Below are 13,326 nucleotides of genomic sequence, written 5' to 3'. Positions count from 1 at the left end.
TGTCATCAATTCACTCCTTCTTAGTAACTTCCTTTTTGTGAAAAGTCCATTATTATATGCTTGTTCATGCATATTATAACAAAAAATAATTTGATGTAAATTGTGTGCAAACTATGTCATTGTTTGTTATAGATTTTCTTATCCATTTAGTTTCTTATTAAAGGGTAATACAAATGGCACTAATTTGTTATTCCTTAGAAAACTTTGTTTTTTCAGTTTTTATTTCATTCTCCTTCTTTAAGGCTAATGCTAGGACCACTAGTTCATATTTCTTGAAAACTTTCTTTTAAATTTTAGAAAAAATATTAGATTTTCTCTCTTCTTTAAAGATAATAACAATGACAGTAATTCATTCTTTCTTAAGAAGTTGTTTGTGTGAAAAATTCATTTATTATATGCTTATACTTGCATATTATAAAATCACAATTTTTGTGTAAATTGAGTGTAAATTTGTCCTTATTTGTTTTTTATCTTCTTTCTTCTTAAAGGGTAGTACTAATACCGCTAATTCATGTTTTCTTACAAATCATTATTTTGACATTTTTATTTTTATTGAAGTGTAATATCAATTACACTAATTCATTATTTATTACAATTGTTTTTTAGCACATTCATGTATGTGGAGTAGGATGTGCTTTATTTATGGCGCTGACGGCTTACTCATGTATACAACAGACGAGTGACATGCATCACCACACACGGTGAAGTAGTTACCTGGTTGTCATCTACTCATCTATACTTGTCCCCATGGACCGCCCCGCCTCGCCTGATCTCGGCCTTCCCACTGCCAACTTAGGACCAGCAGGAACCCCCCTGATGCTCGGCGGCACCAACTACTCTTTTGGCGGCCTATTGCCGTAAATGCCCGCTTCTCGTCAGTCATAAAGCTGCACGAAACGCATGGCATATAGAGTAGTACCATGGCCCCTAGCTAGCCTTTTTGTTTTTTTGGAGATATCCTATGTCTGACACGCCCTTTTTGTCTGTGACACATTTGTGTGCAATACGTTTTTTCAGCACGACACCATTGAGGACGGACAATGCAAAAACATAGCTAAAGTAAATTGGGCCTCTCTCCCGACATATGCAGGAGTCAGTCAGGTCCTGCCCTAGTATGCATATTGGATGCTATGTGCATGTATTTATCGAATAGATGCACAACATACTCATGTAGCAACTCCTTTATGGGCTGGCCCATTTAGCGAGCACGCACACGTTGTACAAGGTCCGGTTTGGGGACCCTCTTGCCTTTTTCTTCTTCCTGGTTTACCCGGTTATTTTCTTTTTAATATTTTCTGTTTCTTTATATATTTTTAAAAATTACAAAACCATTAAAAAATCCATGTTAGAAAAAAACGGAAATTTTGGAAAAGTGCATTTCAGAAAAACAAATACTTTGAAAGAAATTCAATGTTTCAGAAAATGTTCAAAATTTTAAGAAAATGATAGCATATTTTAAAAATGTTCAAAAAATCCAAAATATGTTTGGATTTTTAAATATTTTCACTCTTTTATTTATTTGAAAATTTCTATATTTTTTTGGAATTTCAAAAAAAATAACATCTAATTTATCTGTCACAATTTATTTATGTTAGTAGTTTCTGAAAAACTTTACTTTAAAATAAAACAATATTTGAAGAAAATGTTTTCCTGTGTTTTTGAGAGACCACAAAAAAAAACTAGTTGTATAAAATTCGAATGCCTGACCACCTTTTTGTGAGTCGCTTCAGTGTGATCGCTGATCTGAGTAGCCATCGTGCGGTGAAGTCGGACTGCTACTAAAGCAGGCTGTTTCAAGGAAGTCGTTGCTAATGGTTCATGGGCTTTACGTGCCTCTCAATGAACTTTCTTCTTGACCGGATAAGTCCTGCTGCCGCTTGCATTCACGATGCTCACTCCGTTTCATAATGTAGTGCATATAGTTTTTTTTTAGTCAAACCTCACAAATTTGAAAATTGTAGGAAAAAAACATCTACAATACCAAGCATGTATCATTAGATTCATTATAAGAATTAATTTCATATTTTATATATTTGGTATGTAGATATAAATATTTTTATCTATAAAGTTGGTCAAAGTTTGCAAAGTTTGACTTTTAAAAAATCTATAACACTAAATTATGGAACAGGGGGAGTATATTATTTCTATCCTTTATTTTTGCGGGGATATCTTAATTGTATTCTCTTTGCACACACCATCACGCAGTTTAGTTTGGATAGATGCTTTCTAAAAGCAGTAATTAGATCAATCGATCTATAGCCGAAGAAAACTTCTTTGTTGAATTTGTGTATTTCCAAATTGATGACTACCCTCATTTCACTGCAGAGCAGACGCGGCCTATTTTTGACCTTATCTACATACTACGCGGAAAAAAAATCCCCGAAAAAAAAACTACGTGAAAACTATAAAAGTTGGGATGGGCATACGTACCATCCTCATGAAAAATATCACCGAAAGATTAGGGACTGTACTGCAACTAGCTGATGAGCCGATGATAGTTCTGGAAATTTGTGGGATGTATGTGTGGCCGGACAGAAGATTTCGACGACAACTCTACGAAGGTGTGTAACCTTGCAAATATAAAAGCTGTGCATTAATTGCCTGTCGTGAAGTCTTTGGAATTTGGATGCCCTTCTATGTTCTGCACGCGTATACATGGCCTGCACGAGTATCAACTATCACCGAATAAAAAACATGTACGATCAAGCTAGAATCTCAACTTACGCAGTCTATCAGAGTGGCATATAACTAATCTGTCATTACACACAACATCCATGTAGTAGGATATCTCATGATGTACTACTTGTATAGGAAAGTCTTCGCTCATTGCGCTGCCAAAGTGGTGCACATCTCTCTGAATCCTTTTCTACTGTTATATGTAAGTTGCCTTTATTTTTAAAGTTAAATAAGTCGATTTTCTGACAATTGATTGTTTTGTCAAGATTCATGTTGTTTTTTTGTTGTTGTTTCATGGTTTCTTAGACTGATTTTTGACTTGCACCTGTTTGGGGTAAGTCGCTTTTTTTCTTGGGCTGAATTTTTACTTGTCACAATTTAGGGTAAGTCTATTTTTCTATTGGCTGAAGTCGTTACATATTGCCTTTTTTATGCACTTTTCCTTTTCTTTTCATTTTTAGTTGGTTTTCTTCATTATACACCAAGTGGGTCGCGGTTTCAGCTAGTTGGAGGGTATTTTGGGCATGTTGGATTAGTGGAAATGTATACACCAAGTACTATGTAGTATGCGTGTAAATCACTAAGTGTGTGAAAATTACACAATTATATGCTTATTCTTTGCATATTAAAATTTTTTTTATTGCAAAGTTGTGTGCAAGTATTTTTTAAGGGTTTTTTTATTTTCTGTTCTTTCTTCTTAAAAAGTAATACCAATGCCAGTAATTAATTATTCTACAGAAAATTTCATTCTTTTGATTTTTTTTTAGTTTTTATTTCATTTTCTTCCTTCTTTAAGTGTAATAGCAATGTCAGAAATTCATTCCTTTTTGAGGTTCCACTCTTATATGGTTATATTTGCATACAATAACAAAAACACAATTTCCGTGTAAATTATGTGCAAATTTTTCATTATTTTTAATTTTTTAGTTTTCCTCTTCCTAATGGGTAATACGAATGTCACTAATTAATTCTTCATTACAAAACTTCATTATTACAATTTAGTGTCACCAATTTATTTCTTTTTTATAAATCATATTTTGCTGAAAATTCACTATTATATGTTTGTTCTTGCATATAGGGAAAAAAGCAGAATTTCTATGCAAATTTTGTGCAAACTTTACATTTTTTTGTTATATTTTGTTTTTCATTTTATTTATTCTTGATGGTTGTTTTTCATTTTTCCTTATAAATCTTTATTTTTTTTTTATTTTTTTTAGTTTCTATTCCATTTTCTTCCTTCTTTAAGGACAAAATACCAATGCCACTAATTCATTCCTTCTTAAGAAAAGTATTTTTTGTAAATATTCACCATCATATGGTTATTCTTGCATATTATGAAAAGCCACAGTTTCTTTGTAAATTTTGTGCGAAGTTTGTCATTATTGGTTTCATTTTTTTCTTAAAGGGTAATACCATTGCCACTATTTTATTTTTGCCTAGAAGACTTCATTATGTTTTAGTTTGTTTTAGTTTTTTACTTTATGTTGTTCATATAGAAAGTAACACATAGTATAGGCCTGCCCATGCCTTTTATTAGCATGCCCACATGAAGATTAAATAAACTTCGTATATATACACAAACCTCTTGTCAAAAACAGGACTAGCCAAAATTCTAAATTCATTATTTCTTAGAAAACTTCATTTGTTTCCTTATTTTTTATTTTTTTTCATTTTTATTCAGTTTTTTCTTGTGTCCTCCCAGGTATCGGGTCAGTTTCTATTATGTTTGAGACCAAGCACAAGCATTTGATGCGTTTTTTGTTTGTGGTTCCAAAGGGCCGAATGCTCCTTAAAAAATTTAACTTATCCAAATTGATGCAAGTTGGTTTTGATTCTGAGAAACAATTGACTTACCTAAAAATGTGCAAGTCGATTTTGATTTTGAGAAGAAAAAAACAGGTGACGATGTTAACGCCGAGTTCGGAGGCCAGCGCAAGCGCGTTCAGGACCAGAAGAAACGCCATGGCACAACAAGAGGAAGGGTCCGGACTTTGATGAGATCATGAATCGCCACCTTTCCAGTTCATCAAGTGTAGCTTTTTTACAATCTCCACCACCAGTAGAAAGTGCTAAATAAAGGTGCTCATGTCGCCCAGCTAAAAACTACTACCAGGACATACACCTTTCGTTGTACAGGTAGGTAAGCGTCAATGGAAGAAGCAATATGACTCGATTGTGATGTTGTGGCTTGGTGAGCAGCCGGTGGTGGTGGATGGACATGGAGCCTGCGGTGGTGCGTTTGTGGACTAGCCGTTGGCCGACCGGGGGCAGCACAGGAGCACTCCCCACATGTGAGGAGGATCGGACGAGCCATGTTAGTCATCGTCGTGGGATCGGAACGGCATATGTCTGCCTGCTTTCGGACATATCGTCCCTCTCCAGTGGCGGTGAGGTTGACCAATATGCTTGTGCCGGATCGGATTGATGCGACGGTGCGGTGTGCACTTAATTTGGTAGTGGCGAAGCGGGCGCTCGAGTGCCTGGCCGTGTGTGTTGTGTGTTGTTGGCCTCGCCGGCGTTTCGTATGTGTTGTGGTGCTTTAGACTTGGTTTTTGCTAGGTGAAGTTTGCCGTTGTTCAGGTTTTCGCCCGGTCTTTTCTTCAATAAACTGAGCAGTGTGGGTCCTTGTACCATCTTCTTCTTTACAATGATATAACAGCTCTCCTGTTATCGTTCAATAAATGATGGGGGGAGATACGTTTTGGTGTCTGTCCATGTCATCGTAGCTAGATAGGGATAGCCAAATCTCCAATAATTAGTACCTATCTGGGGAGTGTGAGTGCTGCCCCTCTCTCTACAACGTGCCCTGCCGTATCACCACGTATGATCCCTTCTTCCCATTGACTCTAACCCTGGAGCCCTGCTCAGATGAATTCTCCTTTTCTTTTTTCTTCATCATTGAGTGGTACATGAAGGTGCATCATAGAGTACACTTCCCCAGAAGCAAGAAGTGTCAGCGATGATGTTGTTTTTTCTTTCATGGAATCAGCGAGGAACCCTGGTTAATTAAGCGCTAATTAAGCGCATCCAGATCACGATCGACAGGGAGCGTGGTAATTAATGCACCACGTAATGCGGGAGCGATTGTCAATGGAAAACTGCGCGGCTCGGAACCATGTGGGGATCCTCACGAAAGTCCATGGCTTCCGTGATTAACAAACTGGTAATTTCATGGGGCGTCGTCGAGGCCCCTATAGTACTCCTTCCGTCTAGGTGAATCCATGTGCACCGTGACCAAGGACTTAAGTTGTGCACCGTGACCAAGGAGGAGGAAAAAACGAGAGACCTTAAGTTGTAATCCATGTGCCCCGCTATATAACAACCCCCTAAGCACGCCTTTTCTTGTAGCTGTCCCATTTCCTCTTCCCTTGTCTTGTTTCCTCCGCACACTGTTTCGTGAGGGGCCAACTTTGGCCTGGCTGTGACCATGGAGACGACGAGGGGGTTCTTGGGGTTGCCGTCGTGGCGCATCCTCTTGTGCCTGGCCGCCGGTTGGATGGCGGCGGAGGCGGCACCGTTGCCGCAGTACTACAACGCCATATTCAGCTTCGGCGACTCCTTCTCCGACACGGGCAACTTCGTCATCATCAACTCCGGCAAGCTGCCCAACATGCCCAAGTTCCCGCCGCCCTACGCCCGCTGCTCCAACGGCCGTCTCGTCATCGACTTCCTCGGTGCGTACCTTCTCTGCCGTCTCGATCCAACATGTAAACGTCAGTCGAAATGGATGATTGACAGGTGATTGATTTGATGTATGTATGCACGGCAGCCGAGGCGTTGGGAGTGCCGCTGCTGCCGCCGTCGGCGAACAAGGGCACCAACTTCAGCCAGGGCGCCAACTTCGCGGTGATGGGCGCCACCGCGCTGGACCTCAAGTACTTCCGGGACAACAACGTGTGGAGCATCCCGCCCTTCAACACTTCCATGAACTGCCAGCTCGAGTGGTTCCAAGAGGTCAAGGACACCATTTGCTCCTCCCCGCAAGGTATTTCAATGAACGCCGATCGATACATCGGTTCTGAATTTTCTTGCCCTGAAAAATGTTCCTTTTGCCATGCTCCCTCTATGAACGTTCACTGAATAGCATCACCAAAAAATATAAAAAAAAATGCAGAGTGCAAGGAATTTTTCGGGAAGGCGCTTTTTGTGTTCGGCGAGCTGGGCGGCAACGACTACAGCTTCGCGTGGAAGGCTGAGTGGAGCCTGGACAAGGTGAAGACCCAGATGGTGCCCAAGGTGGTGGAGTCCATCATCGGCGGCATCGAGGCTCTGCTCGACGAGGGTGCGCGGCACGTGCTCGTGCCGGGCAACCTCCCCGCCGGGTGCATCCCCATCACGCTCACCATGTACCCGTCCGAGGACCGCAGCGACTACGACCCGCGCACCGGCTGCCTCAAGAAGTTCAACGGCGTCGCCCTCTACCACAACGCCGTGCTCCGCGTCGCCCTCGACAGCCTCCAGCGCCGCCGCCCGGATTCCCGCATCATCTACGCCGACTACTACACCCCCTACATCCAATTCGCACGCACACCCCACCTCTACGGTCAGTCCCCCTCCCAACCACACCCCCAATGTCTTGTTCCTTATTTGATTCCTACTTCTTTCCTTCTTTCCTACTGCTGGTGTGTGTGTGTGTGTTCAGTTCTGCTCTGCTTTTTTTTTCAAGAATACAACTTTAAGGACAGAGCATTTATTTGTCCAAGATAGTAATGTGTAATGTAATAACGAGATTTGTGGCCAACTGCAACTGCAGGGTACAAGAAGGGAGCCCTGAGGGCGTGCTGCGGCGGCGGTGGCCCGTACAACTACAACATGAGCTCGTCGTGTGGGCTTCCCGGCGCCACGGTGTGCGATGACCCAGACGCACACGTCAGCTGGGACGGCATCCACCTCACCGAGGCGCCCTACCGCTTCATCGCCAACACCTGGCTCAAGGGCCCCTACGCGCACCCACCCCTCGCCAGCGTCGTCCGCAACGATATGGTCTATTAACCGGAAATCCAATTCGGCTCGCGCGTGGAAATGTTTTTTTTTTCTCAAATGTCAAAAAATCCAAAAAAATATATGTGTTTATGGTCACATCAAAATTCTACCTGTAATTTTTTAGGTGGAAAGCTTTAGTATTTTAATCTTTGCAGAAAAGACAAGGTGAACACGAAGTGTTACCTTCAAATGGTACATTTAATTTTGTTATTATTTCACTGACAAGGCAATGCTATACCATTTCGTGTGCAAATTGTCTAGCATTCTTGTTATACTAAAATGAACACCTGAAAAGAGACTAAAGCCCTTTTTTTTAGCCCTACTTTCAGTTCTGACAGATTTTACCCCTGGCTGTCTATTTTTTTTCCTTTTGGTTTGCTTGTTTTGGGATTTCCCTACCATCTTGTATCTGTACGGCAGTTTGAGTATTATTTATAACACGGGGAAAAACCTGTTTTGAGATGTTGCTCTTGTCTGAAAAACTAGCCAACATTCTATCGGCACCGCGTACATAATCGTGTTGAAACTTTCAGTACTCCTACCACGCAGCCGCGTGTGTTGAAGCTAGACTGAAAGGTTGCTTGAACAAAAATTAAAAAAAAAAACAAGGTGTATAGGAGGAGAGTCCAATCAGATAAGGCGAAACTCAGTTAGGAAACGCCCAATTACAAAGAAAACAGGGAGTAATTCATTTTTTTTTTCAAGAATCAAGTCACCTATTAAAAATTTCTCACAAAAAGAAAAGTCACCTATTATAAATATGATTCTCTCCTGCATTTTGGCGACACAGCTCCAAAGGAAATCTTCTATCAATGTAGAGTTTTCCAAAAAATCTGGAGTATGATCACCTAGTATTTTCAGTTTTCCCAATAATTAGTTCCCGTATAATTAGAAAATAAAACAGAATCAAAGGCTACAAATGGGTGTGGAGGCTCATGCATGCCGCTTATAGCCGATATGAATGCTGGTAAAGAAGACCTCCTCATCGGCGCGTTCAACACCTGTTTTTTAGGCAATTCAACGCCTGTTTTAGCGCGCAGGCGCTCGCGCACGGCATGTAGTGGGCCAGTGCACGAACTCGCCTCGCGATGCAAGGAATGCCCAGGGCAAGATGGTATGCTACCTTAAAAAAATGGTCGCATGTCGGTTCTGTTGCTGCTATTTTGGTGTAAAAAAACCGAATTGATAGCAAACCAGTTTTCTTGAAGTCTGGACAAAATCGTGAACTCAGACGAAGTTCACACATTTGAAAAATATTCATGGATCTAAAAAGCATTCATGAATTTGAAAATGGTTGAGGATTTAAAAATGTTTATAAACCAACTTTTAAAAAAGTTCGCGAATTTTGGAAAAAAAAATTGAATTTTGAAAACTTCAAGAGTTTTGAAAAATATGAATTTTTTCTAAAAATGAAATAGAAATATAGAAAGGTAGAAAATCAGCAAAACTGAACAAAAAACGTTGAAAACAAAAACCAGAGAAAACCTAGTCAAGAAAACAGAGGGAACCTCTAGAAGGTTTTCATAACTGATGCAGGAGCGATAACATGGGCCAGCATCCCCACTTAGGATCTAGTGAGGGTGGTACTAGGCGCCTGGCGCCAAGAGCTCCTAATTGGCGCATTTTACATTTTACAAAAGTTCACGCATAAGACAAAAAGTCACAAGCATGAAAAACAAATCATGAGTTTGACAAAAAAATTGTGAAAAATCACGAATTTGAAAAAAGTTAACCTATTTCATGGATTTGAAAAACAATTCAGGATTCTAATGAAAAAATGACAAATTTGGAAATATTGTTTGCGAGTTTGACAATATTCATGTATTTGAGGGGAAAAAGTTCACGAATTTAAGGAAAAACGTTCACAAAAAATACAAAAGTTTGCAAATTTGAGAAAAATTTCATGAAAAGAAGTTCAGAAATTTGAAAAGGTGTACGCATTGAAAAAAAAGAAAGATAGGAAAGGGAAAAATAAAAAGAAACCGTCACCAATAAATAATAAAAAACCACCGGAAGTTCCCCAAAACGGCCTGGGAAGCTTCCCAAAATCGAGGGCCTCCTCGCCATTCAAAATGTACAAAGGGCGGGGATGTGCGCCAAGTAGTAGTTGTTTGTTCTTGCGCCAAATAGTAGGAGGAACTTGTATTAATTAACTTGGGCACTTTAAGGGCAAATAGGATTCCACTGCATAAGGCAGTTACTTACCATGAGCATAATTGCGCTAATATAGTGAAGTTTGTGCCAGATTTAGCCCTCTGGGAGGAGCCCGCTGAGGATGAATCGCCCCACCAATCAAAATATACATTGAGAAAAAATAAGATAAATCAACATGAATAGTATAAAAAGAAAAACAATTTGACGCTATTCACATTCAGATTTTTCTTTTTTGCTTCACTGTGTGCATTTTCAATTTGATTTTAAGTTTTGACAGATTGTAGACACATCTGTGAATACTCACATTTTGTTTTGTAATTTTTTGAAATATTTAAATGTATTTTTTTAAGTTAGAGATCACCTGATTTGTGGAAGCACATGATTTCTACCCCGAGGAAACGGTGAAAACCAGTGATATTTATAATATTGGGTTCTTTGGTTACTTTGGCTTTCTAGCGGGTTTTACCCTGTTTCTTCGGGTAGCGTGTTTCCGCGTGTTTTTTGTGCGGATTACTTCTGGAGTTTGTTTTCATCCATTTTGTTCTCCGTTGTACTTTCAATCACTGGTTTTGCTTGTTCATTCCTTTTAACGCTTCTATTTCATTTTCCATTTTCTTGCTATTGTTCATCTTCTTTTTCTTTATTTTTTATTATATTTCTGTTTTCTCGTTTTTATCATTGATGTTTTTGTCTTTTCTTCGGTTCTTTTTTATCACATGTTTAAAAATAATGTTTTTCGTGATTAAATTTTTTTACAACATATGAAATATATTTATGATGTACTTAAACTTTGTTCATCATGTCTTATTTTTATTGCCATGTTTTACATAATAATTTATATTGTAAGAAAATAGTTAGGCATATTAGAAATATACATTATGTGGTTAGAAATGTTCATCATGTATTGGAAAAATGTGTGCTGTCTACTTCAAAAATGTTCGACGTTGTACTTAACAAAGTTATCATGTAGAACTAAATAATTTTATTGTAAAAATATTGGCCCTTATTAAAGGCACATTTATGTGGAAACTATATTCACCATTTATTAACAAATATTTATGATCTAATAAAAATGATTCTCAAATATTTATTAAATTTCTTCTTGTACTATTTTTTTATCATGTATTAAAAAAATTCATTATGTACTAAATAATATTATGATATATTTAAAAAGTGTTCACCCCGCATGAAAATATGTATATCATGTACTAAAAAAAGTTCATCGTGTATTGAAAAATGTTTACAGTGTTTTCTATAGATTTTAGTCATGTATTAAAAACGGCTATCATGTTTTATTAACTATATTTATCTTATTTGAAAAATATTCATAGTTTCCGCAAAATATGGATTATGAATTAAAATGGTTTAGAGTGTACTTATAAAATGTTCATCATATATTTGAAAAATAGTTATCATGTATTCAAAAAATATTCATATATTTTTAGGAAATTGTTTAATTTTTTATTGCCATATAATTATAAAATTTTGCATGTAACACTATTTTAATTTAGTTAAATGAATTATTTTTCCTAAATGTGCAAATTTCATTCATATTTTTTATCAAAATGTGTAAATAACGACTGTAAAAGGTGAAGACCGCCGAACCAGAAGCGGCCATGGTGACCTCACTGGGTGGCGTAGCACCACGGTCCTCCGCCAGTGGTTCCTCCATGTGGCGGGCTTCCATTGGCCGGGATGCCCGCCTATCATGCATGGCCCTACCAATAGCTGGGGCGGCGTCTTCCTCACCTGGCCGCCTACCTCTCCCATCTCCATGCCCCTCACCTCAACGTCGTAGACGGCAACAGTGGCATGGAACGTGGTCGTGTTGTCCAGGCCGGGGCACCAATCGGTGTACGCTCACCGCCTAGTGGTGCTTCTGGCATAGATTGATGACCTTCAACTTAACATCCTCGCGTCACATATGTAGGATTTGGCTAGATTATATGTACGCACAAATGATGCTAACATTCTTTTTTTCGTGATGTATTTATGTGACCAACAGCGATGGCTGTAGTGTCATTGTTTTGTTAATCATATATGTTAATTGCGCTTTAGTGGAAAATGCAACTCCAATTTATTGAAAAAGTGTAAGTTGCATTTGTTTTCTTAGCCAAAATGTTCTTTTTTGCATATTTTCCCCCGAAAACAGTTTAGATATATGACCAACAATAGTCACACTGCGCGTAATGTTGTGGTTCTTCTAACTAACAAAGTTAAGGTGTTGTTGATGAAGAACCTTAGGCCATGTTCCACTTAGATCCATCTCGTGTGCTACTGATTTCAGTCGGATCTAGATTCCATGTGATGTTGCCGCCATGGATCTAGCTAGAAATTCCCCCTTCTGTGAGGCAATCATTTCGTGCCATCTTGTTGCTGCAATGGTTGCGCTTTGTTGCTGTATTCAGCGTGACTATTCCTTTTATAGCCGATGATGATGAGCTCATCCCTTCAAAAAATTCAGGTGTGCGAGTGCAAAGCCCTAAGGCTGTCCGTGTGGGAGTTCATGGTTTGCTTGTCGGGCAAGCTCACGAGCCCACTACTCCCCCTCTTCTTCGCCGTCTGTATCGTTGGTGAAATAGTCATTCACCTCATCACCTTACAAACTTGGCACCTCCTTTTCGCCAGCACCTTTGCTAAAGTGCACCATCTAGTCTCCCACCGCCTCTCTGCCACCTCCATCATCACTTAGGTATCATTCTTTGCTGCATTTACGAATAGGTTTGTGCCGTTTGCCGTGGCTCCATTTGCACGCTCGGTTAAACGCCTAGAAACTCGGTGCCAGGGATGGCGGGGCATCGATGGCCTTCCATTCTGTGTGAATGCCATTACTTCTGAAATCATTAATCGGGAAGTACTCCTTCCAAAGATCAGTCCCATCTCCCCACGTTTCGACAAGTGTGCACTGCATATGCGCCACTTGTTGCAACCTGGGAGAGTTTTATCTTTTCTCGTACATCCGTGTATTCAAAATGTTTTATCTCTTAGACCATGCATCCAAATCTCAAACCGTTTTCACCGTTGAATTTCTTGCACTGAGATCTTCAAAACTAGACCCCATGTTGATAGGTTTTGACGAACCATTTTTTTCAAGAAATAAACCAGACGACAAAACCAAACTGGGAGCACGTTTTTTCCTTTCGGAAAGCCGTTTCCGAGAGGCATGGATGTGCCTCTTGTGGAAGGAAAAATAGAAAACACATTTTTTTTCTGTTCCGAGAGGCATGGCCGTGCCTCTCATGAAAGCAAAATCATGCCTCTCACGGAAGAAAAAAAGAAGAGAAAATGCGTTATTTTCCGTTTCCGAGAGGCACGGCCGTGCCTCAGGCGGAAGCAAATCCGTGCATCTCACGGAAGGAAAAAGAAAGAGAAAACGTGTTTTTTTTCGTTTCCGAGAGTCACAGCCGTGGAAGCCTCTCGTGGAAGCAAAACCGTGTCTCTCACAAAAGAAAGAAGAAGAGAAAAGGTGTTTTTTTTGTCTTCGAGAGGCATGGGTGTGCCTCTCGCGGAAGC

At 39.5% G+C, this 13,326-nt stretch overlaps 1 protein-coding gene across 1 annotated transcript; it reads left to right on the top strand.

Annotated features, from left to right (window-relative positions):
- Positions 1-6,014: 6,014 nt before the first annotated feature.
- Positions 6,015-8,121, top strand: LOC123067081 (GDSL esterase/lipase At5g45910). The gene is made up of 4 exons (XM_044490028.1): positions 6,015-6,350; positions 6,446-6,661; positions 6,791-7,219; positions 7,430-8,121. Exons 1-4 carry the CDS (start codon positions 6,104-6,106, stop codon positions 7,666-7,668), a joined length of 1,131 nt encoding a protein of 376 aa, XP_044345963.1. The 5' UTR covers positions 6,015-6,103; the 3' UTR covers positions 7,669-8,121.
- The last annotated feature ends 5,205 nt before the right edge of the window (positions 8,122-13,326 follow it).

The sequence above is a fragment of the Triticum aestivum genome, chromosome 3B, assembly GCF_018294505.1.
Source record: "Triticum aestivum cultivar Chinese Spring chromosome 3B, IWGSC CS RefSeq v2.1, whole genome shotgun sequence".
NCBI classification, from domain to species: domain Eukaryota; kingdom Viridiplantae; phylum Streptophyta; class Magnoliopsida; order Poales; family Poaceae; genus Triticum; species Triticum aestivum.
Note: the sequence above shows the minus strand (reverse complement) of the source record. Positions and strands in the feature narration are given on the sequence as shown.

Coding starts and splice junctions, on each gene's coding strand:
- LOC123067081 (XM_044490028.1), top strand. CDS start 6,104: ATGGAGACGACGAGGGGGTTCTTGGGGTTGCCGTCGTGGCGCATCCTC. Junction 6,351..6,445: donor TCTCGTCATCGACTTCCTCG/GTGCGTACCTTC, acceptor TATGCACGGCAG/CCGAGGCGTTGGGAGTGCCG. Junction 6,662..6,790: donor CATTTGCTCCTCCCCGCAAG/GTATTTCAATGA, acceptor AAAAAAATGCAG/AGTGCAAGGAATTTTTCGGG.